The sequence below is a fragment of the Vidua macroura genome, chromosome 17, assembly GCF_024509145.1.
Source record: "Vidua macroura isolate BioBank_ID:100142 chromosome 17, ASM2450914v1, whole genome shotgun sequence".
In the NCBI taxonomy this organism is placed as follows: domain Eukaryota; kingdom Metazoa; phylum Chordata; class Aves; order Passeriformes; family Viduidae; genus Vidua; species Vidua macroura.
Genome location: NC_071587.1, coordinates 13,158,285 through 13,172,412, shown reverse-complemented (window position 1 = coordinate 13,172,412; position 14,128 = coordinate 13,158,285). Strand labels below are relative to the sequence as shown.

Genomic DNA, 14,128 nt, shown 5'->3' with positions numbered 1-14,128 from the left:
GCAGAGGAAAGCACCATGGGAACCCTCACTGGCTCGGAGGGATTTCCAGTTTTAAGCCAAGCTTTGCACTTATTTAATTTCAAACTATTGCTCCTGCTGTCGATTTAATTTCTGGATCTCTCTAGCAGCTGAATTGACAGGAATGAATGAAGGTCCAAGATCAGGCCCTGAGAACTGACACACTAATCTGGTGTGGTTTTTATCAGGACTTTGCCAGTCATGTGCACAGGACCTCGAGGATCACCCAGTTCTTCCTCAGGGACCCCTTCCCTGCTCCAAGCCCTGCCCAGCCCAGCCTTGGACACTTCCAGGGGGATGAAAAGTGGGAAAATTTTGATTTTCTGGGGTTCATTTGGATTTTGAGAATAATCTCAGGCAGAGGGGGAGCTGAGATGGGATGTTGAGTGAGGCTGTTCTCTGGTTTGGAGTCATCAGCTCTCCAAACTGACAGATCTCCTTTATTTTTAACAAACCTCACCGAGAGGGAGCTAATGAATATTAAATGGCATTCCTGGGCAAAATGTGCTCATTTGTGAAGAGCACAGGTGGATAAAAAGGCAGGGTTTTTTTTGTTTTTTTTTTTTTTTAAATAAGCCTTGTAAATGTGTGAAATTTAAATGTGAATGATGGAGCTTCTGAGAGTATTAAATATGAGCTGCTGGAAAAAGAGAACTTGTCCCTGCTGCTCTGTATTAGGCTGTGGCTGAATGATTCTTATGGAAATCATAGTTAATTATTGATCAAAACACCCAGCAAAGAACATGGCAGTGTCTTCCACGCTCACTGCTTTCCACCTGCCTTTTAGTTATAAAAATTTGGTGATATCATTTATAAAAATGTTGGGATTTTGGAGATACTATTTATAAAATGTTGGGATTTTGGAGATATTATTTATAAAAACCTTGGGCTTTTGGATATATTATTTATAAAAATGTTGGGATTTTGGTGATTATTTATAAATATCTTGGGATTTTGAAGATATTATTCATAAAAATGTTGGGATTTTGGAGATACTATTTATAAAAATGTTGGGATTTTGGTGATATTATTTATAAAATGTTGGGATTTGGGTGCTACTATTTATAAAGATGTTGAGATTTTGGAGATATTATTTATAAAAATGTTGGGATTTTGCTGCTACTATTTATAAAAATGTTGGGATTTTGGTGACACTATAAACATTCCTTAACTTATCAACTTTAACTACACTAATCTATAAATACCTTAAAACTAATCATCTGTAATTAGTTCTTATAAGTCCTACTACAATACATCTTTCATAATTCTATTTCTCTAAAATACCTAATCTTTTTTACCAAACCATCCTTTAAAACTTACTTCTAATTCAATTTCTCTCTCAACAATATCTATCCTGTTCCACAGCATTTAGAAATTAACATTTCTTATCTCGAAGTTTCCATACAAATACACATTATTTCTCTCAAACTTTCAAAATTTTCTACAAATCCATTTCCATTTATCTGGGCTCTGGAGCGATTCTGAAATGCTGCTGAAAGCAGCTGCTGGTGATGCTGTAGTCGAATTATTCTTAAGGAAATCAGAGTTAATTATTGATAAAATAATGGATAAAAATTATTGATGAAATAAAATAATTGATAAAAATACAAAACCTGAGGAGCCCTCACTCAGCCCATCAGTCTCAGGAGAGGTTTAATCATAAAACCCTAAAGGGGGGAAAAGGAAAATGATGAATGGAGCTCATTTCTCAGCAGCACCTGCCTCCTTCACTCAGCTGTTCCTTTCTGAGGCTGTCCTTTTTTCCTGGATTAAAATGCAAGATTTTCTTTGATTTGTTGGTGCAGAGGGGCTGGCAGGGCCCTGGTTGTGGTGGCACCAATTCCAAGGGGCTCAGGATGCAGCTCCTTTCCTCCTCCATGGGATTTTTGGGCCCCCAGCACTGTCTTGGTGCTGCTCCTGTTATTTTGGAGAATCCCAAATATTTGCATTTGTGGGCTTTGTCTGCAGCTCTGCACGGGGCCTGGGTTTGGACATCCCCACCACTGGAGGTGCCAAACAGAAATAAGCATATTTTTTTGGGGTGTAATATTAACCTTTAAATCCTTTCTAATCTGATCTTGCTCTATTTTTCGAAAGTGGAAAGGTCACAGTGCCCTAAAATAAAGGTTATGTGGGAACAGTCAGCTGGGGTTTATGGAGTGAACTGGGAATCTGCCTACACAAAGCAAATTGCCCACGTAATTCCTTTGGTCCCACAAGGGAGGGAAAATAATTAGAATTCAGGCTACAAAATCTGCACAGAGAGTTGCTTTTCAGGTGAATGTCTGATTTTCACTTGTTAAACGTAAATAAGCAACACAAATTGCCACATTCTTGAACAATATAACACTGGAGGAAGGAAGAAACTCTTATTTCTTTTGACTCTGTGATGTGCCAGAAGAATCCTCAATATTCCAATAAAAACTGAACTAATTGTGTCCTGCTGACAGAATTTACAGCGAGCCCTCGAGGGGCTCTGAGTTTTAATCCCATTGTATTAATCTTGCCTGGAAACAGCAGAAGTCATTTACACAGTCTTTTCTGCCTGCTTATGGAATAATCCATTTGGAAAATTGGATTGTGGAACCTGTAATTGTTTTCCAGGCAAAACTGTATCGGTAGCAGATGAAATGTTTCAAATCTGAGCACTCTGCTAGGAAGGAGCTGGTTGAACATTTCTTTTAATGTTAGCTAGCTAACTTAACATTCAGCTTGGCTGGGAGTGAGGCACCAGGTTCAGGGCTTCGAGAGAATTAAAGGAACTTTTCAGGGGGTTTTGGTGTTTCCGCTAAAATTCCACCCTGGGGAGTTCTGTGGAATGTTTGTGAGGAGCAGAGAAGAAGAAAAAAAAGTTAAGAGAGAAGAGAAGAAGAAAAAAGAGATGAAAAGGAGAGGAGAGAGGAGAGAGAAGAGAAGAGAAGAGAAGAGAAGAGAAGAGAAGAGAAGAGAAGAGAAGAGAAGAGAAGAGAAGAGAAGAGAAGAGAAGAGAAGAGAAGAGAAGAGAAGAGAAGAGAAGAGAAGTCAGAACTGTTTCTTAATTGCAAAACATTATAAGCCTTTCTTGGCCTGGCAGGTTCATTTCCCACAGGCTTTTCCCCTGGGAAATTGCTCCTTGGATAAAGCTCTGGGTGGTGCCAGGAGCTGCAGATGGAGAATATTCCAGAGTGGAGAATATTCCAGAGTGGAGAATGTCAGGTGGCACCAGGAAATCTGAAGGTGGAGAAGGAGACTTTGGGGCCCTGCTCTGTGAAATGCCATCACACAAGAGCTCTCAGTGCAGCACAAAACGAGACAGGTGCTGCCAAATGTTGTAGCAAGCATTTCTCCAAATATAAATTCCTTTTTTTCCCCCTAAAATTCAGAGCTAAAGCACAAATTCCAAAGGATTTGGTGAAATTAATGACACAACAAACTATTGGCAGTGTCCGATTCGTGTTCTCTGTCTTCACCCTCTGCTCTGGCGTTGATTTAGAGAGAATTTTTACTTAAAAAGATGAGTTAGTCTCCCAGAAAAGCCTGACAGACCTCTGTGAGTACTGCAGAGGCAATAGGTAAGAGATAAACAGTGCTTGGGTAACCTGCAGTTTGCCTTGCAGGAAATGCAAATGTGCTCGGCCTAAATGTCAAGGTGATCACTGTCCTGAATGGGGAAAAATCTGATTTTATTCCCCCTTGCATTCAAATCCTTTCTTGACGTCTGAGAAGAACATCTTGGAGTGGAAGTGGCAGCTGGCAGTTTGTGCTTGGCCTGCCACGTCCCAGGAATTCGTGACAGATTTGTGTTCAGCGTGGGGGATCTGCTCCCATCGCAGCATTTCCTGCAAGAGGGGGGGAAAACCAAAAACCTCGTGTGCAGAATTAAGCCCAATTATCAACTCTCAGTTTTGACACCTGACAAAATCTTCAAGCTGGAGGCTGGAAAAAGCTGAGCTCCAAATTTGGCAGCTCTGCTGAAGGTTTGGGTGCTCCCCATGGGATGCTCCTTCCATTCCATCCTGCTGCTGCTGCCCATGGAATGAGGTTCTGTTATTGGCTCTATTATTTGATTTTATTCTGGGGAGATGCTGTCCATGAACTGTTCTTTGTGCCTCCCATTCACAGTAGGAAAAGCTTTTCTGGGGTCTTGCTTGGAAGTGTGATTCATTTAAAGAAATAATAAGGAAGAATTGTTCCTCAGCCAAATTTTGGAGCATTATTCATGGGTTGTGAGGGTGAAAGGTTCACGTTAGAAAAATGAAATCAGTGTGTTATGTATTTACTAAAGCTGTGTACAAGGAAATACCAAATTCTATATTTTTTTTGTGTGTAAAAGCTATTTTTCCAATCGCTGTTTGGCAACCAAACAACAGAAATCTGTGTTTCTGAATCTTTACCACTAGAAGACTTTGTGATAACGAAAACTGTGATTTTTTTTTTTTTTTTTTTTTTTTTTTAAGTGGACCAGTCTAACAAATCCTCAACTTTCCCTCAAAAAAAAAAAAAAAAAATGTAGAGAGCAGCTTTCCACCACTGTTTTTCCCTCTGTGCTGGAGCTGGGAGTGCTGGAACTCCACACGGGTGAATCCTTTGGGTTTCCATCTCCACCTCTCTTTGGCTGTGCTGCACCAGGTTGGTTTTTCTCGTGCCCTTCGTGTGAATGTTGCTCAGGCTGGAGGGGGCTTTGGTTCCACCTTTCCCCTGGCTGAAACTCCATCAGGATGGTGTCTCACTGATGTCTTGTGGAGCTGGGAGAGCTGGAGGACGTGGCTGCTGCATCTCCCAGGGGAAGATGAGATTTCCTGGCCAGGCTGCATCTCCTCGAGAGCCACCACCGACATCCCGAGCCTGCTGATGCTGCCTCACCTTTTCCTCCCTCTTTTTTTCCCTTCTCTCCTCCCCTTGCCCAGCCAAGAACGGACAGATCTCTTGCCGAGCTCGTTGAAATCCCAAATTGTGCTTTTCCAGGTCACGGAGCTCAACAACGTGAAGAGTGTCTCGAGGCTGCCAAAAAGCACAAAGAAGCACGCAGTGGGCGTTTATTTCAGTGATGACACCTCCAAAACCTTTGCTTGTGACTCAGGTGGGTAAAATGGCCTCGGAGCACTGAGTGTGGAGTTGTAAATGTTATGTACCTACACCGAGGTTTTCTGGGCATTCATACAGAACTTGAGGCAGATGAGTGGTGCAAGGTGCTGCAGATGGAGTGCCTGGGAACACGAATTAATGACATTAGCCTTGGAGAGCCTGACTTGCTGGCATCTGGAGTAGAGAGGGAGCAGAGTGGTAGGTACAGAGATTTTTACATTTCGGGTTTTTAATTGCGTTATTTTCAAGCCTTTTTGACTGGGAATAAAGAGGAGCAAAACTGCTTTTCCAAGCCCTCCTTGCCATTCGGGGGGGGGGGGGGTGGTTTTGGTTGTTTGGGGGTTTATTTTTGGCTTTTAATTGCTAGCAGAGATAATAAGAAAGTTATCTAGAATTATTTTGGAGCAGCACTTCCCTTTCTCAGATGAGTTAGTTGCTCCTGGAGATGGGAACTATTTGTCGTGTGCTTTTTTGGTGTGATGTCAGTGACTGAGGCTTTGTAAAGAGAATAATAAATAACAGTAATTGCATGCAAAACCTGAGCCCGTGGCTACTCCACTTCCCTGTGCAAATGAGCTCATTACCTGCACAAGCAAGGGATTTATTCACAAATTGCTCACAACTTTATGAGCAGTTTGCAAATACCAGCAGTATGCTGGTGCACATCTCAGGCTCTGAGTGCACACACAAATATTTGCTGCCCTTTGGGTGCAGCATTCGTGGAGTTTACAGAGTTAAAGGAGGGAATTCTTTGTGTGGGAATGACTAGTTCTAAGTGGAAATAATAGTGGAAATAGAGATGGAAAATAGGAAGTTCCTTGAATGACTTGCACATGTGCTGGGCAGGGATTTTAGACTAACCTTTTGTTTTTCTCCCAGAGAGATTCAATGTGTATTTGATGCCATCCCCTAATTTAGATGTGCATGGGGAATGTACCTTGCAGATAACATTTGAGAATATCTGTCTTTGGGACATCCAGAATCCCAGAGTCAAACTGGTCTCGTGGCCACTCAGTGCCCTGCGGCGCTACGGGCGGGACCCAGCCTGGTTCACCTTCGAGGCAGGCAGGTAGGTGCAGGGTTTGCTCTGCCTTTGCCTTCCCGGGGCTGCTCAACCATTCCCAAAGGGTTCCCAGGGCTAAGGGAGCTGATCTGCAGCCAGAGTCTGGATCCCTTGCTTCAAAAAAAAAAAAAAAAATAGCAATTAGGATGTTGAAACAAGTATAACCTCTCCCAAAACCAAATTAAAATACTGAAACAAATATAACCCCTCCCAAAAATCATCCATTTAATATACTGAAAGAAATACAAACATCCCTCAAAAACCCAGTTAAAATGCTGAAACAAATACAACCCCTCCCAAAAATCATCCATTTAATATACTGAAAGAAATACAAACATCCCTCAAAAACCCAGTTAAAATGCTGAAACAAATACAACCCCTCCCAAAAATCCCAATAAAAAATACTGAAACAAATATAAGCATCCCTCAAAAACCCAGTTAAAATGCTGAAACAAATATAACCCCTCCCAAAACAATCCCGTTAAATTATTGAAACAAGTACAAACCCTCCCAAAAATTAATGTACTGAAACAAATGCAACCCTTCCCAAAAGAATTCCAGTTAAATTACTGAAACAAGTATAACCCCTCCCCAAAACCATTCAATTAATATATTGAAATAAATATAACCCTCCCACAAAACCAAATTAAAATACTGAAACAAATATAACCCCTCCCAAAAAAATCCAGTTAAAATACTGAAACAAGTATAAACCCTACCAAAAAACATCCACTCAATATACTGAAACAAATATAAAGCCCCCCAAAAATACCAAATTAAAGTGCTGAAACAAATATAACCCCCCCCCAAAAAAAGCCAAATTAAATTTTAAAACAAATATAAACAATCCCCCCAAATTTAAATACCGAAACAAATATGCAGCCCTGTTAAAATACTGAAACAAATTTCCACCCTCCCTTCAAAAAAAACCCAAATAAAATTTGTATTTGTTGTTTCAAGGGGAAGACAAAAGTCTGCATCACTCATTAAAAGTCCAAAAGGGGAAGACAAATTAATCCTGCCTGGCAGAGACTCCAGAGGCTGAATATAAAAATCTGGGTTTGTGCAGGAACTCTCCAGAGTTTTGCACTTGTGGGGGTCCAGCTGAGGCTGTTTGGAGAGGGTGACCCAGCACGGCCTGGAGCAGCAAATGCACCAGGGCTGGGCAGAAACGATGCAGTAAATGCACCAGGGCTGGGCAGAAATGATGCAGTAAATGCACCAGGGCTGGGCAGAAATGATGCAGTAAATGCACAAATTCCAGAGCTCCAAGCCCGGGGGGCCCAGGGCCCCGGAGCTGTCTTGGCTCCTGCTGGGAACCAAAGCTGGAGAACAACTCTTGGAGATGTTCCATGGACAGAGCACTGCCAGTGCCCTTATTAATTATAAAAATTATTGTTCATGGTAATTAATAATTATTATTAATTATTCATAACTAAGATTATTATAGTAAACACATATTATATTTTATATTATATTATATTATATTATATTATATTATATTATATCACATTACATTACATTACATTATATTATATTTATATTAAATATAAATATATATTATAATAATATATTAACCAATTATAGAAACATAATATTATTACTAGTATCAAATAATACCGATTAATAATTATTAATCATAATCAATCAATAATATTAATTATGTTAATTTCCTAAATCCTATGACATGCCCTCACCCCTAGTGGGTTATCTTTCCATAACCGCCCCTGGAGGCTTTCTGACAAACACCCGCTCCGCTGTTACCTCCTCGCTGAAGTGAGCCCGAGGTTCATTTCCAGGCTGAGGAAGGGCCGGGAATGCACAGGTGGGGGTGGCTCTGTTCTGTCCCCGGCGGTGGCAGAGCCGGGCGGGCAGCACGGGAGGCTCTGCAGGGCTGGGAGCTGCCGCCTGCCACTCGCCTGCCCTGCGCTCGTGCCTTGGCAGGATGTGCGACACGGGAGAGGGGCTCTTCGTCTTCCACACCAGGCACGGCGAGGCCATCTACCAGAAGGTTCACTCGGCTGCCCTGGCCATCGCGGAGCAGCACGAGCGGCTGCTGCAGAGCCTCAAGAGTTCCATGGTACGGAGCGCCCGGGGGCGCTGGGGCTGGGCGGCCACGCCGGGGTTCTGCTGCTTCGGGGGGGTGTTCTTGGTACCGTCATCGGTATCAGTAGAGCCTTAGTTTTGTTATTATTACTATTCTTACATATCATTAGTAAGATATTATTATTGACTATATCTTATCATAGCTTATCGTAGCTTATTGTAGCTTATCGTAGCTTATCGTAGCTTATCATAACTTACCACCTTATCTTAGCTTATCATCTTATCTTATATTAATAATATATTTTATTATTCTATTTATTACGTTATATTACATTGCATTATATTATATAATACCATATAATAGCATATCATATCGATACGTTATAATATATTATATAATATCATATTTATTGCAGTATATTGTATTACATTGCATTACATTATATCAATCATAGATATTATATTATATTATATTATATTATATTATATTATATTATATTATATTATATTATATTATATTATATTATATTATATTTTACATTACATTATATATTACATTACATTATATTATATATTACATTATATTACATTACATTATATAATATTTATCATATCAGTAATTTATATTATATTATATTATTATATTTATTGCATTATATTACATGACAGTATATTCTATTCTATTCTATTCTATTCTATTCTATTCTATTCATTCAGTCCCATTTGATTATAAAATTCAGAGCAGTCTGTATAACTGGAATTCCTGTTCCAGGATAACAACAAGGACACGCACATTCCTTGGTGTTTGTGGGTGCAAAGTTAGTTTGTTCAGTAAGGTGAATGAATACAGAGAAAATCAGCTCCTGTCAGTGCACAGTCTCATTAATTTCCTGTGATTAATCAGCACCGTGAGTTTGTTTGGAAGCATTTCTCATCAGTTTATTTGCAAAATCAGGTTGGTTTTCCACTTGCTGAGTGGTGTGTGTGCTCCAGGGATGGTTTGGGAAGGGCCAGAGAGGCTCCCTGGGAGAGCTGCCCACTTGGATTCTTTCAGAAATACGAGGAGAGCTCACCTGCAGCCAGCAGTGCTGCAGCTTTGCCCTTTCCCAGTAAAACATCACCTAACACCATCCTTGCTGGGTTTTACTTTTCTCTTTAAAACCAAGAACCTCTCAGTTCCACTTAATGAAGGGAGTTCTTGCTCAAAAATATCTAAATTTATCTTCAGTGGAGACAGATGGATGGATGAGACGAGCACTCAACAGTGGCTAAATTAAGCAGCTTCAAATTAACCCAGGCTAGGTCAGCATAACTTCATTAACATTTGTAGCCCAGCAGGGTCAGAAGTGATGGAGGAACCTGTTGAGAGAACAATTCCACTTCCAGAAAGCAGGGTCAGTTCTGAAATGACCGTGAAGAGGTTTACAGTTCGTTTGGTTTGCATTTGTGGAGTAACATCTTTAACAGACGATGTAAAACCTCCGTCTCCCAAGTGCCCACAGACCCACGAGATGCAGGCAGGCAGCAGCTAAACCAGCTTTTTCACCAGCGCCGTGCCCCCCAGCACCCCGTCACGGAACGTGCAGCCCCTGCAGGGGCAGCTGTGCTGCAGGGGTGCTGCCCCTCTGCTGCAGCCTGTCCCTGAGCCCTGTCCTGCCTTGCAGCTGCAGCTGAGGAGGAGCGAGCGGGCCGTGTCGCTGGGCACCGTGGTGCCCCTGCCCCGCAGCGCCTACTGGCACCACATCACCCGGCAGCACAGCACCGGGCAGCTGCTGGGCCTGCCAGGTAAGGACACTGCCACGCCTGCCACCCGCCCCAGGGTGGCACTGAGCCACACCCATCTCCAGGGTGGCACTGAGCCACACCCGCCCCAGGGTGGCACTGAGCCACACCCATCCCCAGGGTGGCACTGAGCCACACCCGCCCCAGGGTGGCACTGAGCCACACCCATCCCCAGGGTGGCACTGAGCCACACCCATCCCCAGGGTGGCACTGAGCCTGAGCACTGCTCTGCTCCATGGGGGTGACACTGATGGGGGTAACATCCATGGGGGTGACACTCGTGGGGATGGCACTGATGGAGGTGACACTGAGCCCCAATGCTGATCTGCTCTATGGGGGTGACACTCATGGGGGTGACACTCGTGGGGGTGGCACTCATGGGTGACACTCAGCCTGAATACTGCTCAGGTCTATGGGGTGGCACTGATGGGTGACACTCAGCCTGAACTGCTGCTTAGCTCTTTGGGGTGACACTCGTGGGGGTGGCACTCATGGGTGACACTCAGCCTGATCTGCTGCTCAGCTCTATGGGGGTGACACTCGTGGGGGTGACACTCATGGGTGACACTCATGGGTGGCACTCATGGGTGACACTCAGCCTGAATACTGCTCAGGTCTATGGGGTGGCACTGATGGGTGACACTCAGCCTGAATACTGCTGCTCAGCTCTATGGGGGTGACACTCGTGGGGGTGACACTCGTGGGGGTGGCACTCATGGGTGACACTCAGCCTGATCTGCTGCTCAGCTCTATGGGGTGGCACTCGTGGGGGTGACACTCATGGGTGACACTCATGGGTGGCACTGATGGGTGACACTCAGCCTGAATACTGCTCAGCTCTCTGAGCTCCAGGCTCCTGCGAGAGGGGACAGTGCAGCACCTGATGTGCAGCACTGATGCCTTGTGCTGATGTGCTTCCCCTCCTGGAGCACGAGATGCTCAGACCTCGGAGGAGCTGGGCCAAGTTCAGCTCCGTGGAGTTGTGTTTGTTTGCAGAATTGAAAACCCCAGCCAAAAAAAAAAAACAAAAACAAACAAACAAACAAAAAAAAAAACCAAACAAAAACAAAACAAAACAAAACAAAACAAAAAACCCAAACAACTCCTAAAGGAAATGTTTTTCCTGGTTCTTTCTTTCCAACACTAGAGGGGGCAGGCAGCACACGGAAAGCTCCGTGCAGAGGAGGGATGGAGGGTGAAAGCAGCACTTCCCTGCCTGCTCAGAGTTGTTCCATGGATGAGGGCATGGCAGGAGGAGCTGCTGGTGGCAGCCCTTTATTAAATCAGTAATTCAGCATGGAGCTGGCACGAGATAAACAGACTGCAGGGGTACAAACCACTTGTTTTATGTTTAGAAAAATATCTTGCTTGTTAGACTGGGAAGAAAAAGATCTAAAAGAGCATTTTTACATCTTAAATGCAAGAAAATTTCAGAAGTTTGCAAAAAAAAAAACCTAATTTGCTTTGTACAAGTTTCTGTTCTGATGGAAGTGGTAAAGAAAATCTGTGTGGATATTTCTGAGCTGGAGCAGCAGATTAAGCAGGGTTAGATGTAATGAATTGATCTGTGTGTGAATCACTGGCTGGGGTGCCTGTGTTTGACTGGGCTGTTCTGTTTTCTCCATCTGCTCTGTGAAGATGTTTCCAGCCCGCTGAAGCTCCATCCCACGGACACCTTCCCAGCCTACAGGTCGGAGCACCGATAAAAATCCAGGCAGAGCTTCACAAACTCTTTGTCCTCTGACCAACCCAGTGCAGTGCTGATGACAACCAAGGATGGAGACACAGAGAAGTTCAGGTTGGATGAAAAATTCTTGCAATACAAAGGACTTCTTAAACTTTGCCAAAAGCAGAAACGCTTCTGTGGATACTGGGGAGAGGAACCAAACCACCAAACCCTCTGGTGTATCTTTTGTATCTTACAGCTGGACAGAGAAGAAATCACTCCCTAAACACTTCCCACTGGTTTTGTATGATAGCTATGTTGTAAATACGTGAGAGTCTTGCTGTGGTGTGGTTATTTTGTCTCCTGACACTGGTTTGTGGCAATGCTTACCTTTAGTTATTCCCATTATTGTTACCCTATTCCTGATCTCTGGAATGGTGGCCAGTTTGAAGCAGCTCTTGGATACAATTTTTCCCGTTTGAAGACTTGGTTGATTTCTTTTAAAAGAATCTCCTCTTCCCTGTATTTATTTCCATCTCTGTAAACATTGAAAATAAAAAAAGTCCCGTGCAATTTGTGGCGCAGTGTTTGGTTTTTTTTTTTTTTTGTCATTCAACTAGCACAAGCTGATTTTCTGCTAGGACAGGATCATGGTCTGGGGCTTTGAGTTGAAAATAGAAAAAGGTAAGTGCTGGATTTCCACATGCAGGAGTGTTGTAGGAACAGAACTGGAGGGGAGGGAAAGCCAAACCCTGAGAGTGGTGCAGGCAAATGTGTTTCTGAAGGAAGTAAAATCAATCTGCCATCGTTGTGGGAGGTACCCCACAGTGCAAAGATAAGCTTAATTTATTGTAAATAAGGATTCTGTTCATCCCAGAGCTGAGCTGCTCATGCAAAGAAGGGATTCAAAGGCATGTTGTGACTAATAAGTCTTTATCCTCCAGGTTTGCTTCTGCTAATGCATTCCCTCCCTGGCAGCAGCTGTTGTTTTATTTGGATATGACAGTTCAGTAAATGCTTTTATTCACCTTTATGCAGTGATTGATAGGACACAGTTATCTGTGGCTGAACACTCCAATTACAAAGACCCAAAAAAATAGGCCACTCTAACCTTGGCCTTTAAATGAAGGGTCATTAAATCAACCAGCTCTGAGATGAGTCTTGCCAGTGAAACTGCCTGGGAAGGCTGGGAAACAGCCTGGAATTCACTTTGCTGTGAATCACTGGGTGGGGTGACACAGGATGAAGAAGCTGCTTTGGTTTGATTTTTGGTAGCAGCACGTGAAGTCACCCTCGCATCACTGCTGGCTCAGAAAGCTCAGGGGGAATGAGGGGATTTGCTGCTCCTGGAGGGAATGGCTGCCTTGTGACAGCCACACTCTGGACAGACAGACACAATTCTGTCTCGCAGGAGGAAGCACAGAGAGAAGAAGAGAAAACAATCTTCATCTCTGCCCCTTTGCTTTCCCCATGTGGAATGTGGTGTGGGGATTGTTCACCTGCAGGGATTGCTGGGCTGGATCCTGGTGAAGGTTGGTTGGGGTCAGTGCCCAGTGGGATCCAGCTGTGTTGGGCTCTCAGCAGAGTCACGAGTTTGAGTTGGTTAAATAAGTAAAAAGTAAATATGTAGAATAGGATAGTGTCTCTCTAAATAGTATATTAATGTAACATAGTGTAGTTTTAATAAAGCTGTACCTCCTGATATGGAGCAGACATCAGCATCTCTTCCCCGAGCCGGGGTCGCCTGAACTCCGATACTTCCTGGCAGTGGGAAGGGCTCCCTGGCTCTGGAGCTGGCTGCTCAGGCTCTGGGGACACTGGCACACCTGGGGAGAGCTGCAGTGGATCCTCCAGGTGCTTCTGGCTGAGGAGATGGACTCGGAGAACGTGCTGCAAACCCTTCGTGGGGCTCTGGAGTCCAGGGCTCAGTGGGTGCCACATCCTTGAGAATTCCTCATCTCCAGACTCTGCCCTGCAAACCTTCCACAAAAACAGCCCCTCACCACGGGGCTGGGCTCTGGGTAAAAAGGACAATAAAACCCAATTTACAGACTGGTTTCAATTGCCCCATGGGATTCCAGCATGGCCTTTTTTAGATCCTCCAGCCTCAGGGAAATGCTGTCGTCCCACAAAATCCACCTGCAGGCCAGAGCAGTGGAGATGTGTTAGGGGAAAGGGAAAAAGGGAGCAGGGAGGAAGTGTGGAGCTGCTCATCCCAGGTCTCAGATCCATGCTGAGAAGTTATTCCAGTTTTTGAACCAACAAACTGGAATAGCACAGTGGATAGAGGGAGTCCAGATCACAGCAGGTAATGATCCTAAAATGCCAATCTTGGAATCAAATGCATTAGAAAAAAAATATCTAATATCAGGACTTCCCTTTTTTTTTTTTTAATTTTTTTTTTTCTTAGATGTTTTTATTTCAGGTAAGAAACTACAAGTGGCATGATTTAAATAGCACAGAGGGCAACACAGCTGCTGGAAATAAAT

The 14,128-nt window shown here is 43.5% G+C and overlaps 1 protein-coding gene across 3 annotated transcripts in view; it reads left to right on the top strand.

Moving 5' to 3' along the window:
- DOK5 (docking protein 5) overlaps positions 1-12,206 on the top strand; it is a 28,851-nt gene extending 16,645 nt beyond the window's left edge. The window contains exons 3-8 of one of the 3 annotated variants that reach the window (XM_053993255.1): positions 4,963-5,077; positions 5,161-5,280; positions 6,063-6,151; positions 8,090-8,225; positions 9,856-9,976; positions 11,612-12,206. In XM_053993255.1, coding sequence (XP_053849230.1) covers positions 4,963-5,077; positions 5,161-5,280; positions 6,063-6,151; positions 8,090-8,225; positions 9,856-9,976; positions 11,612-11,717 — 687 coding nt within the window. In that variant the 3' untranslated portion in view covers positions 11,718-12,206. Of the gene's footprint in view, positions 1-4,962; positions 5,078-5,160; positions 5,281-5,961; positions 6,152-8,089; positions 8,226-9,855; positions 9,977-11,611 lie in introns of all 3 variants that reach the window. The other 2 variants (XM_053993254.1, XM_053993253.1) reach the window with 2 other exon arrangements.
- The last annotated feature ends 1,922 nt before the right edge of the window (positions 12,207-14,128 follow it).